This window comes from Culicoides brevitarsis, chromosome 1, assembly GCF_036172545.1.
Source record: "Culicoides brevitarsis isolate CSIRO-B50_1 chromosome 1, AGI_CSIRO_Cbre_v1, whole genome shotgun sequence".
NCBI classification, from domain to species: Eukaryota; Metazoa; Arthropoda; class Insecta; order Diptera; family Ceratopogonidae; genus Culicoides; species Culicoides brevitarsis.
The window spans coordinates 4,848,176-4,872,168 of NC_087085.1; the positions used below are offsets into that span (position 1 = coordinate 4,848,176).

At 24.2% G+C, this 23,993-nt stretch overlaps 1 protein-coding gene across 18 annotated transcripts in view; it reads right to left on the reverse strand.

Moving 5' to 3' along the window:
- Positions 1 to 1,350: 1,350 nt before the first annotated feature.
- LOC134835896 (serine/threonine-protein kinase MARK2) overlaps positions 1,351 to 23,993 on the reverse strand; it is a 50,731-nt gene continuing 28,088 nt past the window's right edge. For 4 of the 18 annotated variants that reach the window (XM_063851006.1, XM_063850919.1, XM_063850910.1 and 1 more), the window contains exons 3-17: positions 17,678 to 17,890; positions 17,397 to 17,617; positions 17,053 to 17,334; positions 15,968 to 16,161; positions 13,273 to 13,385; positions 12,594 to 12,774; positions 12,020 to 12,110; positions 11,824 to 11,951; positions 11,058 to 11,223; positions 8,357 to 8,454; positions 7,514 to 7,628; positions 3,205 to 3,255; positions 2,457 to 2,606; positions 1,600 to 1,718; positions 1,351 to 1,540 (exon numbers count right to left, since the gene is read on the reverse strand). In XM_063851006.1, coding sequence (XP_063707076.1) covers positions 1,482 to 1,540; positions 1,600 to 1,718; positions 2,457 to 2,606; positions 3,205 to 3,255; positions 7,514 to 7,628; positions 8,357 to 8,454; positions 11,058 to 11,223; positions 11,824 to 11,951; positions 12,020 to 12,110; positions 12,594 to 12,774; positions 13,273 to 13,385; positions 15,968 to 16,161; positions 17,053 to 17,334; positions 17,397 to 17,617; positions 17,678 to 17,890 — 2,181 coding nt within the window. In that variant the 3' untranslated portion in view covers positions 1,351 to 1,481. Of the gene's footprint in view, positions 1,541 to 1,599; positions 1,719 to 2,456; positions 2,607 to 3,204; positions 3,256 to 4,343; positions 4,507 to 5,837; positions 6,064 to 7,509; positions 7,629 to 8,356; positions 8,455 to 11,057; positions 11,224 to 11,823; positions 11,952 to 12,019; positions 12,111 to 12,593; positions 12,775 to 13,272; positions 13,386 to 15,967; positions 16,162 to 17,052; positions 17,335 to 17,396; positions 17,618 to 17,677; positions 17,891 to 20,128; positions 21,388 to 23,993 lie in introns of those variants that run through there. The other 14 variants (XM_063851015.1, XM_063850936.1, XM_063850970.1 and 11 more) reach the window with 13 other exon arrangements.

Here is a 23,993-nt window from a genome sequence, read left to right on the forward strand (position 1 = left end):
AATTTTAATTAAATAATTTAAATTAATAATTTAAATTAAATTTATTAAAATTTTTTTAAATTAAAAAAAAAATAATTTTTAAAAAAATTAAGAGGAAAAAAAATTTTTTTTGAGACTTGAATCACTTTTTTTTTGAATTCTATCATATATAATATTTTTATTATTTATAATAATTATACATTTATTTTAAATTTATTTTATTAATACCTACCATAATATTTTTTTTATGTACAATTCTACGTTATTTTTTGAATATTTTGTTGTATGTTTATGTTGACAGCGAGAAATCTACTTTTTTTTCCTTTATCATCAATTTATCATTATTATTAAGTAATAATAATAATAATCATTATAATAATAACAATATTTAAATTTTTTTTTGCGAAAAATTAGAGATCTTTTGGACAAAATATATTTTTTTGAAAGGAAAAAAAATTTTTGGAACAGAAAAAATATTTTTTTTTTTTACAAAAAAAGCGATTTAAATTTTTAGATCAGTTCGTAATATTTTTTAATTGTTTAATTTTTATTGAATACAATTTGTATATCAACAGTTATTATTTTTTTTTATCTTTATTTATACTATTTTCTTTATTATTATTATTTTAATCATAATGATTATATTTTTATTTTTAATATTTATCAGTAACTCTTGTTGTATGTTTTTAAGAGGGACGAGCAGGAAGTGTTTCCTATATTTTTTGTATATTTTCTATAATTTTTGTGTCAAAATTATCTTTGTGTGCTGCTATTTTTGCTTATTTTTCGGTTGTCGGTGAGTGAAAGAGAAAATTAAAGATGTTGTAGCCGGGTTTGGAGCCGCTACTGTTGTTGTTGTTGTTATTGCGATTAATTGAACGATTGGATGACGACTTTTTGGTAGTTTTTTGCGATTGATCTGCACCCGATGCTGCATTCGGCGCCGTACTAAGCTCGGTATTCGACTTTGTTTTGCCCTTTTTCGGTTTGTCGTCTTTCGCGTCTTTAGAATTTGCTTTGAAAAAGGTCTTTTTGCACGTCGTGGTCGGTGCACTGCTTGTTGCCGTCTCGACTTTGATCTCTGTCGCAGCATTTTTTGTTGTCGTCGTCGTCGTGGTTTCTTTGGGCGTTTTGATTTCGTCTACTCGCAGCTCAATTTCGTCAGCATTTTCGTCGCCTTCCAAGTCGTTAGATTGCTGTTTGTGGGGTGTTTTGTCGTCACTTCCGCTATTCTCGGCACTTCCTTCTTCGGCAATTTCCTCCTCTTCGCACTCAAGAGATTCCTGATTCTTCAATTCGCTTTTGTGATCGCTGGATTTTGAGATTGCCTTCGTTGCGGCGCTTGCGACATTCAAAGATGCCGTTTGCGATGGATCACTGCTGTTGTCTGCCGATAATTTGCGCTTGTGTTTTGTGTTCTTTGCTTCGGATGAGAGTTTTAGGGATTTTGTATCTAACGTACCACTCGCCTGCTGATGATGGTGTTGCTGCGAAGCGTCGAGTCACAGACGTAACTCATACGCAATCTTCGAAGCAATGTTCTTGAAGCCGATACTTGTGCCTGCGAGAAATTTTTTTCATTAAAATTTCGAATTTTGTTGAAAAAATGACAAAAATTACCTGAAATACGCTTGAATCGAACGCCATTCAACGACAATCGAGGCAATTTGCATACTTCGATTTCCCATTGCACTAACGAGTCGGTGTTTGGATCGCCATGCACACAAAGCAGGACAAATCTAAAGAAAAACAAAAAATTTGAGAATATTATCATAAAAAATTTGACAAGTTTTGAATAAAAAATTTTAAAAATGTTGATGAAAATTTCAATTTCAATCAAAAAATATTTTAAAAGAATTGAATTTGATAAAAATTCAACTTTTACAGCTGTCAAAATGACAAACATCAAAATTTTTCCTAATTTTTTTTTTTTAAATAAATTTCTAAAATATTTTATGCATTTTAGTCAAAATTTCACTCCAAAAAAATTTTTTATTCATAAAAGTGATATTGAATGAAAATTTATGACATTGACAGCTGTCAAAGTTTTTTTTAAATGTCAGTTTTTTAACTCATTCCTCATATCAAAAAATTTTGAAATTTGCTAAAAATTTTAATTTGACGAAACTTTTGACAGCTGTCAACTTGACAAATGTCAAAATTTTTTCAAAAATGTATTTTTTTAACAAATTTATAATTTTTTTTATTCGTTTTCTTTAAAATTACACTTTTTAGAACATTTTTTGTTCGAAAATTAAGATTCTTTGAAAATTTATGACAGCTGTCAAAATAACAAATGTCAAATTTCAGAAATTTTTTTTATGTTTTTCATTAAAGTCATATTAAATCGATTAAAAATTTAGTTTTTTTGACATTGACAGCTGTCAAAAATTTCATTAAAATTTAAATAAAAAAAATTTTCATCAAAAGTTTCAAAATTCTGTCATTAAAAACTCCTAAAAAAAATTAAAAATTACCTTTCACGTTGCTCATAATCGCAATTATTCTTGTCCAACACAGATCTAATTTCCGCCATTATTTCATCGGGCAATCGTGGCGACGTAGTTTTCATGGACCACGTGAAACGCAACACTCTCGGCTTGACAGGATCCTCCGGATTTGGACCACTATGAGGCACAAAAATTCAAAAATTACTTTTTCATTGCAAAAAATTCACCCGAAAAAAATTTGAAAAAATTAAAAATTTTATTGACGGAACAGCTCATGGCATAAAAAGCGAAAAATTAAAAAAATAAGCCGCAAAAGCTTTTTTTGTAGTATTATTTAATTTCATTTTAATATAATAATAATAATAAATAACAAATGCAACAACTTTTCTATTGTTATATTAAACTTTTGTATTATCATGTATAAAAAATGTATGAGCGATGAAAAGTTAACAAAAAAATTGTGGAAATGTTTTGTTACACGAAACACATTTAAATGCTTAAAAACAGACATAGACAAATTTTGTAACAAATAATTTTTAATATTTTACAATCCCGCGAATTATGTTTACCCAATAATTTATTTTTTTTAATAAAAACTATCCATTTAATATATTTTCATATAATAATAAAAAAACACGACATGCGCTTTTGTTTCGTCAAAGAAATTTAATTTAAAATAAAAAATAAGGAACTCGAATATAAAAAAAGTAAAAAAAAAAGAAAAACTTTGTGAAAAAAAAAATTATTTAGAAAAAAAAACCAAACAAATATTTACCTAGCATTGTTTACGGTAGTGGTAGTAATATTTGGTTGGCCATTGGTGGGCCTAAAATACACAAAAAAATATCGGTTTCGAAGTTTTATTTATTTCATGTAAAAAAAAAAATTTTTTTTTGTATTTATTTTATTGATTTTGTACAATTCGTTGTTCGAAAAAAGAGAATAAAGAAGAAGAAAATCGGAAAAAATATAAGAAAGTGCATAGAAAAGTTATTACTGGTTTATACAAAGCAAATATATATATTAAACATGTTGTTTGTTATTTATCCTGGGTCACTGCATGAAAACTGCCATTGGGGAAACATTAACAACAGTTGCTCGTAAATTGTAAGGAAAAGGAATTGCATTTCATGTTTTTTTTTGTAATTTATTTTTTTTTTAAATAAAGAAAAATTATTTCGTTTTTGTTTTTTTGGCTATTTATTAATATTTTATACAATATATATATTTATCAAAGTTTAATATTTAATAATAATTAATTATAATTTTTGATCAGATTTTTTTTACAAAGTTAGTATTATTTTAATTTTTAATTAATTGTGTATGTACAAAAGTTAACATTTATTTTTTTTTTAATAATAATAATAATTAATAATTATAAAATTTTTATTTATTTAATCTAATAGTCTATTTTTATTTTTTTTATTTATTTAAGAATACTTGATCAATGAGAAAATTGATTTAAATCTAATACTTGGCAAATACAAAGCTCTTTTGTTTTTAATATAGTATATTATATATGATACATTTTTTTGTATATCATTGATTGTTTTTTTTTTGTTTAAAGTTAATTTTTTTATAATATTAATATTATATATAGTCTAGTCATGTTTGTTAGTTATTTTTTTTTGTTCTGAGACTTAAAAATTAACATTGGCGAATATATATCATAATATATATATTATATATAATAATACCTATTACATGAAGTTTTTATCTAATTTTCTTTAATATCGTGATTGTATATTAATTTTAGATAAAAAATTTTTTTACATACACTTTTCTGATCTTTTTCAATAATAATTACATTTTTTTATAATATTAATAATAATATATTTTAATGTTATATATTTATTATAAGATATATATTTTATTTATGTATAAGAAGTAGAAGAAGCGTCAGCTTAGATATTGAACAAACAATTTTAATCACAGCTGTGTAGTGTTGGTGCATCTTGATATAGTATTATTTTCGATATTTATTTATTTTTTTTTTGTACAAAAGTATTTGGCGGAAGGAGGTAAGGTTACATAGTAGTAGTAGATGTATGTAATTTTTATTTAAACATGATTCAGCCTAAAATGGTAAAAAATAAAAATAAGACAAAAATAATAAAAACAGAAAAATTTTATAGCTTGTTACAAAAATAATTATTTTTTTTTAATTTAAATATATTATATATAATATATATTAATGCAAAGAAGATATATATTGAAGATTTCAAAGTGAGTGAAAATAGTGATAGGATAGAGAGAAAAATAAATGCGGGAAACATTACAGAAGAAAGAAAATAGAGATTATAAATGAAGTTCATTAAAAAGTTTATAATAATAATAATAATCTTTTTGTATAATATTTAGTATAATGTAGTGGTTGTATGTATAATATAACAATAATAATGTAATAAGAGAATAGAAGAAGAAGAGTTTTTGTGTGAAATCAAGGAAGATGCACAATGTTGTCTATTATTTTATTATTTTCAGCTTATAATTAAAATTGTTGTTTGTTCAAACTTTTTTTTTGTTGTATATTTAAATAAAATATTTATGTATATCCGCTGTTGTTGATGAATATTTGAAATGCAATTACTTTACCTTACAATTTTTTTTAATTTTTTTTTAGGTTAGCAACTACGAGCCATGGGAAAATAGAGTCAGAGAGAGAAAAGTTCAGCTGCAGAAAGGACTTGCGAAAAATTATCAAAAAATATATAAAAATTATATATATAATGATAAAAAGGAAAAATTTCAACAAAACAACGAACGAACAATTAAAAATAAATAAATAAAATCGCAAATTTTATAAAAGAAAAATGTTATTTAAATATAAAACAATAATTTTTAATTATAAATCAGTAAAAATCAAATAAAAAACACAAAACCATTGTGCAACCCTTTTCTATTATATTTTTTGACTACTTTATGTTACTTTTTTTTATTTTTTGAGAAAATGAGAGAAATGTGTTTGTTATATATGATGAATGAAAGGTGCACATTGTGAAGATGTTTTCGCGAGTAATCAATGCAATTGTCTAAAAAAAATAAAAATAAGCCATTTTTCATGTAATATTATTTCTTGTTATGTTATCACAGTACCAATTCACCAAGATTAAATATTAAAAAAAAGAAATAATATTACTTGAAAATGGCTTTTCAACGTAAAATGTACTCTTTAATGAACTTTTTTTTATTATTTAAATATTTAGCAAAAAAATTTAATAATAATAAATAATAAACATTTTTTTCTTCAACTATTAATTTAATATTTAAAAAATAAAGTAAGAAGCTTAACATAGTAATAATAATAATTAATAATAATAATAAAGATATATATTTTGACGATTAATTAATATTTATATATATATATATTTTTTTTATATGATACACAAAATATAATATTCTTGAGATAATAACAAATTTATCGGGACATTTCATGCATGAAGACATCATCTCTTTATCGTTTTTTTTCTTTTTTTGAATAAAGAGCAAAATATATATATTGGAAAGAAACTAATAATCATAATTATTTATATTGATAAAAATAAAAAAAGGAAATCTATATGATGATAAACATGAAATAATAATATAAAAGTAAACCGCGTCCTAATTTTTATTCGTAAAAGCTTTACTAAACCTGAAACAAAACAAAAGAAAAAAAATCGACTAAACTTCATAAACTTCGAAAACGAGTAAAAAATTTGATTATTAGAAAAAATGGATGAGAATTAGAGCAGATGCAGCGATTAAAAAAGTATTTTGCGTTACATTCGAATTATTTTTAAAAATATTGTTAATTTTGTTTATTTTTTTAATGTAAAAATTAATTTATAATTTTTTGTTTAGAAAAAATTAAGTTAATTTCAAAAATAATTTTTTATTAAATCAGTTAAATTTGTATTAAAACTTTTAATAATATTTTTTTATTATATTTAATTAAATTTTTATTAAATTCATAATTATCATTAATTTTTAATCATTAAAAAATTAAAGAATAAATTTTTAATTATAAAAAAAAATAAAAATAATTTTTAATAATAATTTTAAAAAATATTGTTAAAGATTTGAAGAAATTTTGCATTTTTGTTTTTTTTTATTTTTTTTTTCTGACAAGATTTTATTTAATTTTTTAAGTTGTTTTAAATTTTTATTAATTTTTTTAGAAAAAAAAAATAAATTAAAATAAAAAATTTTAAATTAAAAAATAATAATTAAAAAAAAATTAATTTAATTTTAAATTAAAAATTAAAATATTAAATATTTTTTTACTATGTTAAAAAATAGAAAATATTTAATATTTTAATTTTTAATAATAAAATAATTATTTTAATAATATAAATTTAATAATTTAAAAATTATTTTCAATTAAAATAATTTTTTTTGATATTTAAAAAAAAATATTTTAATTGAAAATATTTTTTTTTTAATTTTTTATTATCAAAAAATATAGCATTTGATTTATTTTTAAATTTTCGGGGCAAAAAAAAATTTTTTTGAAATGTAACGTAAAATATTTTCTTCCATTGCATCCTCCTTTATCAGTTTTTTTTTAGTAAAATCAATTCTCATGCAATTTTTCTAAGTAATAATGTCTTTCTATCGGCAAAAAATGAGAATAAAATGGAAATAAAACAGGAAAAAAATGAGAATGAATTGGTACTCCAATCATTTTATCTTCCATGCATGAATATAACATATATAAATATATCTTTACACAAAATAAATATATAAAGAATTGCATTGAATGACACAATTAGGAGGAAAAAACGGGCGCTTTATGTACAAAGATGGGATAGAAAAAGTGTGTGATGTGAGAAAGAAGGACATTAAAGCCGCAGTGATTAGGGATTTGAGTTTTTTTTAACATGCTCTTCTTATAGCTTTTTAACGAGCTTTCTTGTTGTCTTTCATTTTTTTTTCGCATCAAAGAGAACAACGAGAAGGCACGTTCAAAAAAAGCGATTGTTAATTTTTTTAAAAGCGTTTTCAACACATATCGATCGTTCGGAGGTTAGATCTCCAATAAGTTGTTAGTTTGTGTACAAAAATAAAATCAAACAACCAAAGGACGGAAGAAAGCAACTCACCGTTTACTAAATCGCGTAGTCAGCCTTTGCAAGAAAGTCTTGCCCGAATGAGGTGATTCTCCGACACCGCCAGTACGTGAGAATGATGATGTATTGTTCCGGGTTCGTGTTTGACCTGAAATGGATTTTTTTGTAGATTTGTCGAAAAATATACGAAAATGGCGCCAAAATGGATCAAAAAGTTCGTCCTTGAAAATATTTGAAATGCAATAACTCAATTTCTTTTATAAAAAATGCTTAAATTTTTTTTGTAAATTATTAGAAAGAGTTTTAAGAAGGTTTTTGTGCGAAAAAAAATTAAAAAAAAGGAAAAAATCGATAGAAAATTAAGAAAAACTAATGTAAGTTTCATTGCATACTCAAAGGGGATCAAAATTAAATTTTCTTCCAATTTGGAATTTTCTGCATACTTTCAGGAGTATAATTTGGTTGAAAAACTTCGAGTTTCTTCCAAAAATTGGAAACAGCTCTGAGAAGGTTTTTATGCATAAAAATTGTAAAAAAGTATGTTCAAATTGATGGAAAATTAAGAAAAATGAATGTAAGCTTCATTGCATACCCAAAGGAGGTAAAAATTATTTTGTCTTTAAAAATTAAATTTATATCATACTTTCAGGTGTTGAACATAATGACCTTACGTTATATGTTAAGTCAAAATTTCTCGACTTAAGATCCTTAAGATCATTAAAAAGGGTTAAAAACCATTAAAATTTACTTTTAAAAATAATTTAAAAAAAAAATTGGTTAAAAAATTTCAAGTTACTTCGAAAAACTCGACTTTAATGATCCATTTTTGACATCTTTATCCGTATTGACCTATCAAAAAATCGCAAAAATCCTTACCTGAATGAAAGGTTGAACGTGATGGTACATTTCTGGGGAACGCCACGGGTTGTCTGGAAGAATTAACGGCTGGTGTTAGACTGTTGCGATTCACCAAGCTATGTAAGAGGGAATAAGTCGTGTTGCAATAATATAAAATAATAATCGAAAAAAATAAATCATAATGATAGAGAAAAAAGTTGGCAAATTTTAGAATTATTTTTTTTTGGTTAAATGCAATTTAAATAGAAAGAGTTGACAAGAAAAGAAAATTAGAAATTAGTGTGCAGCAAAAATCTTTGAGTCAAAAATTGTTATTTACAAAAAAAAGGTTATCTTGTTTACTCAAAGACTTGAATTTCTTATCAGCAATTTTTTTTTTGCTGTTTACTGTCTCACTTTTACGATATTTATCGAACACATGCAGTATAAAAAATATAAACAAAAACGGTTTTATTTGTCATAAAATAGCATCCAATTAGACGATAACGAAAAAAAAATCTTTAACATGCACTTTTTTGAATAAAATAAAAATCTAGTAGTGTCTCTTGTTCCTCAGTATGAAAAAGAACATTTTTTGACACAAAAAAGACTTAACTAACAAAAAAATTAAATTAAAAAGGAAGCACGGTATTGTCGAACTCTCACATAGCCATTTAAGGAAAAATATTGAACGCAACAAAACTCACCATTAACGTTTTTTTTTTATTAAAATGTAAATTTGTTTAAAAAATTTGTGATTCAAAAGTTACATTTATTAGCAAAAAAGAAAAAAAAAAGAGAAAAACTTTTGGTTAGTCTTACTCAAAAATTTCCTAAGTAAAAATTTTATTTTCTTTTTTAAATTTGTGTAAGTGTTTGATGTGTTTTCTAAACGAAAAACAAAAATAAAAAATGAGTAATGAGGAAGCTCGAGGGAGTAAAAACGTCAAAAAGCTTCGTCTATCGTTCTAAATGGCTAAATTCGAACAATTAACGTCTATTTAACTCTATCAATCAAAGTCAATTAAGCAAAAACAAAAAAAAAGTGAACATTGAAGTCTTCTATTAAAATTTGAAGCTTTTGTTTGTGTTTTTTTTTTTCATGTTAAATGAGAGAGTTTTTTGTCAGATAAAGTTCATTTTTCGCAATTCGAAGATTTTTCTATAAAATTTTTCAATAATGTTTTTTTTTACAAATTTTTAAAGAATTTTTTTTATTTTAAAAATTTTTTTTATAAATTTAAAAAATTGTTTTTTTTGTAAATTTAAAAATTTTTTTTTGAAAATTAAATTTAAAAATTTTTTGAAAAAATTTTGAATATTTTTTTAAAGTAATTTTTTTTAATTTTCGATAAATTCTTTCAAAATCTTTTAATATGAAATTGTTTAAGATTTTTAAAAATATTAAATTTTTCATGAAAATTAAAAGAAAATATTTTTATTAAAAAAAAAATATTTTTTTAGAAACTATTAAAAATATTTTTAGAAATTATTTTTATGAAACTATTAAATTTAATTAAAATTTTATTTAAAAATTTAAAATAAATTAAAATATTAGTTTAATTTAACTTTTTCAAAAATTTATTTTTTATTCTTTTTTTCGTCAATTTTTAAAGATTTTTTTTTTCTTTATAAAAAAAATTTTATTCAATATTTTAATAATTTGAAGTAATTTTTTAAAATTAAATTTGAAAAAAAATAAAAAAAAAATTGAAAAAATCAAAAAATATGTTTCTTAAAAAAATTTAATTTTTGTGAAATTATTAAATTTAATTAAAAATTTTTATTTTATTTTTTTAATTTTTTTTTAATAATTTTATTATTTATTTAAAATTTGAATTATTTTCTTTATTTAACTTTTTTCTTCGAAATGCGAGAAATAATAAAAAAACTTCAGCAAATAATATCCCCTAAAGCATCTCTATCTGTTTCGTCCCGTAAAAAGGTAAAAAAAAACTTTTTCAATTAATGTCAGATGTTCAAACAAATAAAAATTCAAACAAACGAAAAACAACAGGGAAAATCAAATAAATCTCCGATTCTCATAAAAATTGGGTTAAAACATGTTGTGTGTTCACGTGTTTTGTGTGTATGTGTTTGTGCTCTTTTTTTATACCTTTGTCTTAATGGATCGGATGGAGTTCCCTCAGATGGGCCGGGAGAAGATACAGATGCGCTTTTTACATGCCCTTTGCCGCTGCTTATACCACTACTTCCTCCCGTGGATCCAACACGAGTTAATTCAGTGCAAGGACTAACAAAACTAAATGTTTAATTTCAATTGTTCTAATTTTTTTGTGATTTTTTTTTTTTTTTTTGAATGAGATCTCAAAAAATGATAAAATCATAAAAAAAAATCGCGAAAAAAGCTGTGTGTCGCTGTTTTTTCATGTTTTTCTGTTGATTTGATTGAAAATATGTGTGAAACTCCTGTCTAAACACATACAGAACATACACTGATAAAATAACTTTGAATATAATTTATATTGCATGTGCCGTGATTTCGCTATTTTTCGACTTAAATAATTGCATTCAACTACTAAATACCAAATAATTCGATGTTAGTTTTAAATTAGTTTATATTATTGCGTTTTTTCATCATTTTTTTGCAAGGAGGAAAGATGAAAAGTGGCGAAAGTGAAATATTTTTGTGGTTAAAAAATTAAAAAAGTTATTGGAAGCTTGTCTTTTTTTATGAAGGTTATGAAAAAAAGTCACGCAACGAGCAAGAAATACGTACGGTGTGTCAGTTGCTACGTTCGTCTTCTCATTGGAGGCGTTCTTTTCGTATAACGTGGTTGATCGTCGCGGAACATTTAATCCGCTGCTAGGTCCAACAGTTCGGGCGCCATTCATCGGCTCGTATTTTGATGCACTGCGTGGCTTGGCGGGACTTGATGCTATTGCTAAAATAGAAAAAAAAATAATTTTTAGGATTTTTTTAATGAAAATTTAAAAAAAATGAAGATTTTTGGAAGAAATTTTTTAAAAAAATTAAATTTAAGAAAAAAATTTACAAAAAAAAAATTTTTTGATAAAAATTTTTGAAAGATTATGAAATATTTATTTTAATTTTCAGAAAAAAATTAACTAAAAAATTATTTTTTTTTATTATTTTTCAATTGAAAATTCTAAAAAAATTTTAAAAAATGTTTTTTTTAATTATCATTTAAAATTTTTGAAAATAAATGAATTTTTTAATAAAAACTAAAAAAAGTTTCTGATGAACATTTTTAAAAAATTTATTTTTTTTTTAGAATTTATAATTTAAATTTTTAAAACTAAAATCTTAAAAAAATTTAAAATTTTTTTTTTCTGATTAAAAATTTAAAAAAAAATTTTTTTTTTTAAAATTTAAAATTTACGATTGAAATTTGTGAAATATTAAATTCTTTTAAATTTTAATTAAAATTTTTTAAAAAAAAAAATTTTTTTTCTGATGAAAATTTTTGAAAAATTTAATTTTTTTTAAAATTTTAAAGAAAAACTTTTTAAAAAATACTCACTACTGTCATTTGAAGCAACAGGTTTTGGTTGAGCTGATGTTGGGCGTTGATTTTGCACCGCCAATCTTGCTGTATTTTCCTTAATTGTAGCTGAGTCAATCGTATTTTGACGTTTGAAATTACTACTTCTACAAAAAAATCGAAAAAAATTATTAAAAAAATTTTTTTTTTGAGAAAAATCAAAAATTTCACTTACATTGTTGATCTCTCCGACGTTCCGCTATTTGTTCCAGTGCCATGATTATTGTTCGCATTGTTCGCGACGGCAGCTGGCGCTGGTCCAACACCTGTGCAATAGAGTTGGAAAATATCTAACGTTAAAACACTCAAGTAAAAGTGCATTTTGGACCGAAAAATGGGCAAAAAATTAGTTTGGAGAGAGTTTCTTTGTTTGTTCGGCTCGTTGTTAGTGAAGCTACGCACACATTTATTTACAAAAGCTCTGTTGTTTTACGGGAAAGGATTGCGGGATAGGATATCTAAGGCAACTAATTTGACATAAATCTTTTTTTTTTCATGGAAATGCCGATAACAAACATTTTTTTTCATTCCTATGGGATTTTGAGGAAGTTAGATGACCACACAAACGCAAAAAAATGTTATGAATAAATTCGTGGCATGCAAAAAATCCAATTACGTACAATTAACTCGGTTCGTGTGTGTCGTGCTTGAAGTAATTCAATTTTCCATCGATCGTGTGAAAAAATTGACGGATACTTCATCACAGGTAAAGGGGGGAAAAGCCGCAAATTCATTAAAAAATTACTCACGTAGCGTTTCGCCGCCGCTCGAAGCTCGTCGACTCGGTTTTGTACTCGAGGCGGAAATGCTTCGATGTACGCCGCGATGCGTGGGACTTTGCACAGCCGAATTAGGAACGGCATTTTGGTCATTTCCAGCGATGTTGCGCAACGATAACGAGGATCCGGATCGTGAACCATCAGATTCGGGCTGAAAAATTAAAATTTATTTAATTATCAATTTTTTTATTAAATCAAAAATTAATTAACTTAAAAATATTTAAAAAAAATAATTAATTTAATTTTTAAAATATTTTTAATTTAAAAATTTAATTTAAAAAAAAAATTAAAATAAATTATTTAAAATAATTTTTATTAGGTATTTAAAAAAAAATTAAACTCAAATTTAAATAATTTGATTTTTATTTTAATTATTTTTTTAATTTATATAAAAATAAATATAATTTTTTAAAAATATTTAAATATAATTTTTTTTTTATTAAATTAAAAATAATTTTTAAATTAATTAATTAATTGTAAAATTTTTAAAAAATAAAATTTAATTAAAAAAAAATATATTATTATCGATTATTACTTTAAAAATTAAATTAAAATTATAAATTAATTTATTTTATTTTTTAAAAAAATTATTTAAAAATTTTAAAAATTAATTTTTTAACAAAAAATCAAAATTTTTATAAATACTTACATCTGTGTTCTTCCTTCCGAGGAGTAAGTATGTAGCAAAGACGTCATCGTATCTGGATTGAGCTAACGAGTCTTCAATATCGGTGCGATTGTAGCCCATGGCAACTAACGCTTCTGCATGTGCGAAAAAAAAAATAAAAGAAAAAAATTCATGAGTAAAAAAATTTCCCCTTTTAAAATTTTCCACAATAAATTTACAGAACTTTTGAGGATGCATTTTATTTTTTTTTCTAACAAAGAACATTCATAATTATTCTAATTATTTACTTTTCTACACTATCGTTTAATATAAAAGAAGAAAAAAGTTTTTTTTTATAGAAAGATAAAATTTAAACAATACCGAATGATGAAAGAAGTTTTTTTTTGTAATTTTATCGTGCTTTGTGCGTTTTCTCTTCTATTTTACTTTTTTTTTCATTTTTTTCTAAGTAAAAGCCTATTTTACAAAAAAAGTGTCTCCTTTTCATTAGTGAACACCTGGATAATTGACAGGCTAACGTAATAGCTCGAGATCAAAAGTTTCTTTTATTTACACTTTCACGTCTAATAAGCGATGATGTAAATTGAGTTCCATCGAGTGATCAACATGGAGACGTCTTGTGCTTTTCTATTGAATTATTTTTTTGAACAGTGTTGATATGTAAACTTTTTTTTCTTATCGGAAAAGTTCATGAAATGATTTTTAATTTTTTTATAAAAAAATTTTTATTTCAATTTTTTTATAAAAAATTTTTTATATTAATTTTTTTTTAAAAAAATTTTTATTTTAAATTTTTTTTTTTTTTTTTTTTTTTTTTAGAAAAAAAAAAATAAAATTTTTTTATAAATAAATTTAAATTTTTTTTTTAATATTTTTTTTATTTTAATTTTTCATAAAAAAAATTTATTTTAATATTTTTTTATAAAAAAATTATTTTTTTAAAATAAATGTCAAAATTTTTGGTTAAATTTATTTTTATTTTTTTTAATATTTAAAATAATAAAATAAATTTACCAAAAATTACAACACCTGTCAATCAAAATCACGCCATGAACTTTGCCACTCATTATAAAATAATCGAAAAATGTTTACATATTCGAAGAAAGCAATGTCAAAAAATGATTGAAATCATAAAAAAATAAAAATCGGAGGAAAAAAGGCATTAAAATATATTCAAAGGATAAGATGAAAAAAATATTTATAATAAAAAAAACCTCATTTATTTATTTTTTTTTTCTAAAAAGAGACGAAAAATAAAAAATGAATGAACTCTTCGAGCAAACAAATCGGTAAGATTATACAAGAGAGAGAGAAAAAAAATGGGATGATGATTCAACTTGATTTAAACTTGAATGACTTCATATAAAAGATGACTGTTGTCGCTTTTCTTTGTCTGTATTTTTTTTTTGTAAACGAAAAAAATTGATTGACACAAAAAATGGGACAAAAGAGGATTTTTTTTTAATGATTTCAGCTATCATTGTAAAAATATTTATAATAAAAAAATTTTAATAATAAAAAAATATATTTTACGTAAAAAAATATATAATATAATAATGTATTATATAGGAAAAGTTAAATTGTGAAAACGCGATATTTATATTGGTAATTAATAAAAATTAATTTAAAAAAGAAGAAATTAAATGAAAAATATTTATACGGGACGCAATACAATTACTTACTGGCGACGCCGATTCGCAATAGATTTTTTAGTAAAAATGACTTTCCAAGTTTTCACTATATGATGATAGAAAAAATTGGGTTATACAAAAAAAGATGTATAATTTAAAGTTTTTCCATTTTTTTTTAATTTAATTTTTTTAAATAAAAAAATTGTGAAAAAGGGAAAAATAATAAAAAAAAAAATATTTTAAAAAAACTTCTTCGCGTTTCACGTTAAGAACAGCCAATTCCAGGTGTTTTTTTCAATTTTAATCAATTTTTTATCAATTAAATATTTATTTAAAAAAAAATTAAAAATAATTTTCTATGCTAAAAATCAACTTTTACGATGCAAAACATCTAAATTCATGCAAAAAATTCAACCTTCATTAAAATATTGCCTTTAATCAAAATATTTCCTACCGAAGTGAGTCGTCTAGATTTCGTTGATCATATATTTTATTAAGATATAGATTAATAAGTATAAGAGAGTGATAGTGAGAAATTTTTCAATTTTTTTTTCTACCTAAGCCAATGTTTATCAAACCAAACCAAATTCGTGTTTCAAATACCCTAGCAGTGATTTCTAATAGTTTTTTTTCCAATTTTTGCGTTTTTCTCATTAAAAATAATATGTTTATATGAGTGTGTGAAAATATAAAGTAAATAAGAGTTAAATGTACCTTACAGCTAAAAATTTTTCACTCAACTGTTTTTTCTTAAAATTTTGTTTTTTTTTTTTGAGGAAACAAAATTCGTGCGTTGGTTAAGGTGCAAAAGACATTTCAGAATGTCGTTAGTTGGTAATTTTTTGTTTTTCGGGTCTCGGGCGATAAATCAGCTTGGCATAAATTTTATGGGTTTTTCTTAATTTAAGGGCAAGAGCAATATTTTAGGTTAAAAAGGAACAACAATCAACAAATTTTTTATGTATAAATATTAAATGTATAAATATTAATAATATATATAAGTTTAGGAATCAACATGAAATAAAATATTTAACATCAAAAAATTACAACAGTGAGTGAAAAATTGATAAAATTGTATACAGTACCCGTCTTACCTATCCGCTTCTGATCTTTAAGATCTGCCATTGGTTCGATATACGGCTTCAATTCGTCGTCTTCATAACCCATATTCATCCATTTATCCTTCATTATGGTTTCTAAGCTGGCACGCTTTGCCGGATTTAGAACAAGAAATTTACGTAATAAATTTTCACAGTCTGTTGACATGTAGAAAGGAATTCTAAAAAAGGGATTTTTTGTTGTATTAATATTTTAAATTATAAATGAAAATTTAAATTATTAAATTTAAATTAAATTAAATTTAATTTAACTAAAAAATCTTATTTTATTTTTGAATTATATTTTTGGAAAAATTTCAAGTTTTTATGAAGTTTATTAATTTTTTTTTAATTTATTTTTTTAAATTTATCAAAAAGATCATTTTAAAGAACTTCAAAAAAATTATTTAAAATTTTTTGAAAAATATATATTTTTTTTTTATTTTCTATTGAATTTCAATCCGTTTTTTATTATTTTCATTTTTTAAATTTTTTTTAATATTTTCCAAAATTTTTTTTTTTCATAAAATTAATTTAATTTAATTTTAATTTCAATAATTAAAAAAATAATTAATTTTAATTTTAAACAATTTTAATTTCTAAAAAATAATAAAGGAATAAAATTAAAATAATTAAAAATTTCTTATTTTCATCAAAAAAATAAAATTTTGTAATATTTTTTTTTTAAATTTTACATAATTTTGTTTTTTATAAATTATAATTTTATTTTCAAATTTTTCATTTTTTGTAAATTTATTTATTTAACGAGCTAAATTTTAATTTTTTTTAAATCAAATTTTAAATAATTTTAACTTTTTGAAAAATTAAATAAATAACTATTTTTATGAATTTTTTAAAAAAAGTTTTAAATAAAAATTTTAAATAAAGCTTTAAATTTTTTTAATTTTTAAAATATTTTTATAATTTTTTAATTTTTTAATAATTCTAAAATTTCTTATTTTTTAACAAAAAATTAAATTTAAAAAATTTTTTAAACATATTTTTAGATTTTATAATCAAATAATTCAAAAATTGTTAAAAATTTATTAAAAATTTGGAAATTTGATACATACCTGTACTTTCCTCTGAGTACACGTTCTCTCAATTCTCGTAATGTGGATCCGTCGAAGGGCAGCGAGCCACTGACAAGCGTATAAAGAATTACCCCGAGCGACCAAACATCAACTTCGGGCCCATCGTATTTTTTACCCTGAAACAATTCCGGTGCGGCATACGGAGGACTTCCGCAAAACGTGTCTAATTTTGAGCCGGGCGTGAATTCATTTGAGAAACCAAAGTCAGCAATCTTGATGTTCATCTCACTGTCTAACAATAAATTTTCCGCTTTCAAATCCCTAAAAAAAGGCGTTTTTTGTCATTTTTCCATTGTTCCTCGGCATTGTGCGCCGCAACTCACCTATGAATAATCTTCTTTTGATGGCAGTATTGAACAGCTGACACAATTTGTCTAAATTTAGCACGAGCCTCTTTCTCTTTCATACGCCCATGCAACACGAGATAGTCAAATACTTCGCCGCCCGACGCATATTCCATCACTAAATACAGTGTCTTGTCTGTTTCAATTACTTGAAAGAGTTTCACGATATTCGGATGGTCGAGCATCTTCATGATTCGCACCTAAGTCGACGAAAAATGTAATAAAAAAGCCGAAAAAATGACATGCTCATGCAAACTTACCTCACGGAACAACTTTTGCAGCGACGATGAATTCAATTGTGTTTTATCGATAATCTTAATGGCGACTTCCTTCCCCGTTGGAACGTGTTTCGCCAACTTTACCTTCGCAAAGTTACCTTTTCCGATGGTTTTCAGCAGCTTGTACTTCCCAATGTGCTCCTCTGTGGGTCGCCATCGTTGCCCGCTGCCGCGCATTGGCATGTTCGGAGAACTCTGAAACGCAAAAAAAAACAAAAAAATTAATTTACTTTGAAAAATACCAAAAACAGCTGAAAAAAACAAAAATTCGAAGGGTGCCGGCATTTCACTTCCGTTTGTTTGTCTGCAGTTTACTCGAGAAAAGGGGTGCAATCTCAACAGGTGCGCGAGACATTTGCCTAAAAACCGTAAAAGGGGACATGGTACGGCTTTGCGTCGAAAATGATGCAATTTTATGGCAAACAGACACGAAACGTCTACCGTTTTTTCGGTTCTTGCAAGTTTTGTAATACAATCGATGCAAATTATTGCAACCTAAATACTTTTTTTTTGTTATTTACTTCTTTTTATAACAATTTATTGTTATTTTTTTGCATTTGTTGCTTACTGAACCAAACAAAAGTAACAGAATTTCAAAAGTTGTGCGGTCTAAATAAAAAAATTAATCTTGAAATTGCATATTTTTGTTGTTCAGAGTGATAGACGGTAAATTTCCTCAAAAAAATAATAAATAAATAAATGGGCTTGTCTGACAAACAAAATCAAATTTCGTTTAAAAAAAATTGAAAAAAATAACAGAAGAGAAAAAACAAATGTTTACAAAACATAAACATATTGTGAGCAGCAATAAATACAAATATCAATAAAAATCAATCAGCTGATTAATTTTTTGCTGCTTCTCTTATCGCATTTCTCGGAAAAAAGTGCGGTATTGAACTGAAAATGTAATTCGTAAAAAAAAATTTAGAAGATAACAAAATTATTCAGAATTGATATTTTTTTTTAATATTTTTAAAATTTATTGAAAAATTTAAATTTTAAAATTTTTTTTTTAAATAATATTTTTAAAAAAAAAAATAATAAAAAATATTTAAATTTTTTAATAATAATAAATAATAATTTTTTTTAAAAATTATATTTTAATTAAAAATTAAATATTTTACAAAAATTTAATTTAAATATTTTTTACTTTTTTTTGAAAGAGTGCAACCAAAATATTTAAAAAAAAATGAAAAATATTTAAAATTAAATTTTTGTAAAATATTTAATTTTTAATTAAAATATAATTTTAAAGAAATTTATTTTTTTTTTTTTGAAAAACTTTTTAAAAAAATTGAAAGAATTTAAAAAAAAAATATTTTTTTCAAAATAAATGGTAAGGTATGAATTTTAAAAATTTAAAAAAAAAAATTCTAAAAATTTTAAAAAAATATTTAAAAAAAATTTTTTTTTTTAAATAAAAAATTGCCAAATTTTAAAAAAAAATTAATTAAAATTTTAATTATTTAGAAATTTAAATACAAATTTTTTTATAAAATTTGGAAAAAAATTAAAATTTAAATGTTTTGCACAAAGTTAATTTTAAATATTTTTCACATTTTTTTGAATTCATGAAAAAGTTCATCTTAAAAAATAATATTTTCTTTTGAATAAATGAATTTCAAAGTTTTAAAAATTTTAAATTCATTTTTGTTCTCAAAATTTAAAAAAAATAAGTCAAAAAAATAAAAATAAGAAAATTGCATTAAAATAAAAAAAATATAAAAAAATGAAAGAATTTTTTTTTTAATATAAAATATTTGAAATTTTAATTTTATATTAATTTAAATATATTTAAAGAAAATAAAAAAAAATATTTAAAAAAATTTTAATAAATAAATAAAATAAAAATTCTTGAAAAATTTATGAAAATAAATTTAAAAAAAATTAAAAAAAAAAATTTAAAATTTTAAAAATGCGCTAAAGTAATTTTTTTCATTCAGAACACAAAAAAAAAAAAATTAATTTTCTCCATATTCTCTAAACAAAAATGTTTACAACTCGAGAATATTTTTTTTAATTGAACAAATTCGCTCGTATTTTTTTTTATTTTCGCGCTTGTTACTAAGACCGGAGAGATATTTAACAGCTCATACATTTAATATCCAAGTATCAAGACATAAACATGCCTCGCACACATTGAATTGTCTAAATAACTGCCTGTACAATAAAATGACTTGTTTCTAACAACCATACGCTACGACGCCGCGCAATGAGCAAATATTTGTATAGCCATTTAATTAATTAAAAAATATGAGCATTTTTGCACATATATGCAAAAAATACTTGAATTTGATTGCGATTTATTGCCCGTTTCGTTTTGATGTTTCACACACACTTTGAAAGACTTTTGATAAGTAGAACGTTCTGATGAGTCATTGTTTTTCTTCTTCACGCTTATCAAGACAAGTTTTTTTTAGTTTTTTTTTTTACCTTTGGATGATTTTTTCGGTACTCATCGACGAATTTTCGCACATTTGTGGGGCGCTCTTTGTCATCTCGGATCGGCGGTTTGCGGGAAACGTTCGGCGTGAGAGACGAATTCGTTCTCGTTGGCGGTAATGGCCCGATTTTCTTACCATCTGTCACCGTTTCTCGTTTTGTCATTGATACGGCTTTCATTTGGTTCGTATCTGAGGCGGTGCGTTGTACCGGTCGACATTGCTTGACAGTTGAAGGTATTTTTCTGCGTTCGCCACTCGTTCCGCCGATGCTTTGTCGCGTATCGGTGTTGCGATTAAAGCTTCTATCATCCTCATCCGGGTTATTTTGGATCTCCAAGTAGCCAATTCCTCCTTCCGTGGCGATATTGCTGATTCCCGTGTTCACGAGACTCGACAAACCCGTGTAATGAAGCGGTTTTCGCATCGCTAACGCGGGATCAGGTGTCATGGGTGACGGAAGCTCACTTTGCGTGTGCGTCGGAACACGCGTATCGAATTCCATCCGGTTGATATGTCGCTCCAGCTGCTGCAGCATTGTCATTGATGTGTCATCGGTGTCGGGCAAAGTCACTTTTTGCACAGATAACGTCGTTGGTCGCGGTATGTCATGCTGTTCTTGGATTTGTAATTTAATTTCAGGTACTTTTCGTGCAAAATGCGTCTTTGACAAATTAATTTTGTTCTCTTCTTCGACTTTGGTCGCGATTCCCATCGTTTTCAGGCTAATAGGGGCATCGATTTCGTCTTTATCGCTGAAGGATGATGTCGGAGGCGATGGAGCCGCTCGCTTATTTCGCACAAATACACTCTTACGTGTTATTTGGTCACGTTGAAACTCAGCACGACTCATAACGTACCTCTTTGACTGCGGGACTTGACGAAACTGATAACAAAGTTTACACAAAATTTAATTTTGATTCATAAAATTGCTATCTTTTGATTATCGTGTCACTTGTTTGTGTTGGTTTCTCTCTCATTGGTCACTTTTTCGATGTTTTTAACTTTTTTCCTTGAAAAATTTCAATTTTTTTCTGATTTTCTCCTCAAATTGCGTTAAAATTGTCCAATTTCCTTATTTTTTCATCAAAATTTTTGAATTTTTTTATTTTTTCAGCTTCTTCACTGCAATTTTGAAAGTAAAAAAGTTAAAAAAGGTCATTTGAAAGGATTCCCATCGCCAAGCTATATCATTTTTTGTTACTTTTTGATGTTGAAGTTGATTGATGTACTTGTTCTCCAGCTCCGATGTCGTCGAACACAAAAGCACGATCTTTATTTGAACACAACTAACAATAAAATGGGACAAATACAGTCTTACAACACAAATAATAATAAAAAAAATGAACGTGATATGAACAGTAATCTACAAAAGCTCTTTTTTCAATTCCTTATCAGCGACGAACGAGCTTTTTTTTGTAATTTTTACGTTTTAGGCTCTTCTTTTTCGGTTTCCATGCATTCACAATGCAAAAAGCGAATTTTTCACAGCCAAGTTTAAATTTTAAAGCGAAGTCGTCGCGTTCAAAACCGAAGTAACACTAATCAATGCATGACAAAAAAAAAATACTACAAACTCGCCTACGAGCGACGACTTCGACTATTTACGCCAAATCAATTCTAAACCTCGAACACGCTTAAAAAAGAAAATTTACGTAAATAAATTGATTGATTGGTTCGCTCGATAAAAACGCACGGCAATGTTCGGTTCATTTTTCTCCTTGCTGTGAACACCTTTTTGACGCTCACACACTGAAATGCTTAAAAAACATACATAAATAACAATGAATGCGAGTGTAAAAAGATATAAACTCGTTGGAGAGTCGAGACTTAATCGGAAAAGATACGGGCTGCAGTGCCGTACAAAAAAAAATGTTCAATCAGCTTTGACAGTTTCAAGTACGTTGTAAATGATAACAAAATGTTCGTCTCTCTCAAGAGATGTCAATTTCAACGAGTTTCGAGTGATGAGGAGGAACTGCATAACTTTAATTTATCGGATTTTGAGTTTTGTTTGATTTTTGATGATTTGAAAGTGTCTTGAATTGAAAATTTTTTTTGTGAGTTTTAAGCTTAAAAATCAAATTTTTTCATATTTTTCAATTTTCAAGCTAAAAAAATAAAATTTCTGTAACTTTTTGTCAATTTTAAGCTCAAAAATTATCAAATAAATTTTTAAAATAAAAATTTCAAATTCGATTTAAACAAATTTCAATTTTAGAAGTTGCGGAAAAAATAAAAAAATAAAATAAAAGATTTTTTTCAAGTACGAGTTTCGATAATTTTCATTAAAAAATATTTAATTTTTTTGTTCTAAATTTTAAATAATTCTTAAGTTTATCAAAATTTAAAATAAATAAACATATTTTACAAAAATGTAAAATTAATATTTTATATTTAAAATAAAAAAATATTAATTTTTTATTTAAAAAATTAAATAAATTAAAAAATATAAATAAATTATAATTAATTAAAATTAAATAAAATTAATTTGATTCAAATTAAATAAAATTAAAAAAAATAATTTAATTTCGAATTAAAAAAAATAAATCATTACTTATTAGGTAATTCTTATTATTTAAAAATAGAATTTAAATAAAATTATTATTTTTTTAATTAAATTAAATTTTTAATAATTAATTTTTTTAAAATAAATATTAAGAATTAATAATAATTATTTTTTTTTTTTTAATTTAAAATAAAAATTTATTTTTTTTTAAATATTTTAAAATTTTTATAAAAAGTTTTATGAAAAAATTAAATTTATTAAAAAATAATTTTCATTTGGTTTTTTTTAATTTTCCCGCAACTTCTTGAGTTCAAACTTTTGAAATTTTGAAATTCGTTAAATTCAATTTTTTAATATAAAAAAATTTTCAACAGTCGATTTTAAAAATTTATAAATTTTTATCACATTTTCTCAAATTTACAAATTTTAATTTCCTTTTCTGAAAAATTTTAATTTGTAGTTCTTCAAAAAAAATCACAACTTGCGCAATTTAACGTCAAAACTCTTGAACAAAAATCAGGATCGATATGCCGCATAAATTTGTTCAACGTTCACGAAACACAGACCATCGCATCTATCAACTAGGTTAATGTAATTCAATTGCAAAATTCATTAAATGATCATCTGGACTTGAAATAATAAAACTTCTATTAGTGTAAATTTAGTGCTTCTCTGTTGAACTTCTTCGTTGCTTTAAAAAAAAACTTTGATAATGAATTTGTTTTTTTGATCCAGATTCTTTTTGGCAAATCAAACCTACACACAGTAGACAATTTCCTTTACAAATTTGTATTGTAATATTTATTGCCAGACCTCAAAATAAATCATCGTTTGTGTTTCTTTGCAAAAAAAAAAAAAATCATGGCAACACGTGTTTTTGTCGCATTTCAAAAGTCGTTAACCTTACTTTGTTTGCAAAAGCGTTCTTGTCGCGAATATTGACCATCTGCTTCAATGTCACGTGGAAATGTTTTTCTCTATTTGCTTTTATTTGTATTGGGGGAAAGTAATTAATAATCCACTTAAGTTCAGGGTATCACGAAAACATCAAGTATTCAGGAAAAAAAACAGCAAGGCGTCTCCACACGCCTGTCATTTACACGTGCACTTTTGAATTTACTTTCCAATTGTTAATTGACTCGTGCAAATAATCTAAATACTTTAGAAATTAATGGTTGTCTTCAGTTTAATTGCCTGGCAAATGATGAAAAACGAGTAGTTGTGGTCTTGTTAGATGATTATTGCTCAGCGGTTCGAAAGGAGTTTTATTTATCGTATGATATGGCTTTTTTTTTCTCAATAAATTTATGGATTTTCAAAATTTATATTGGTAAGTCTAAAGTTTTTA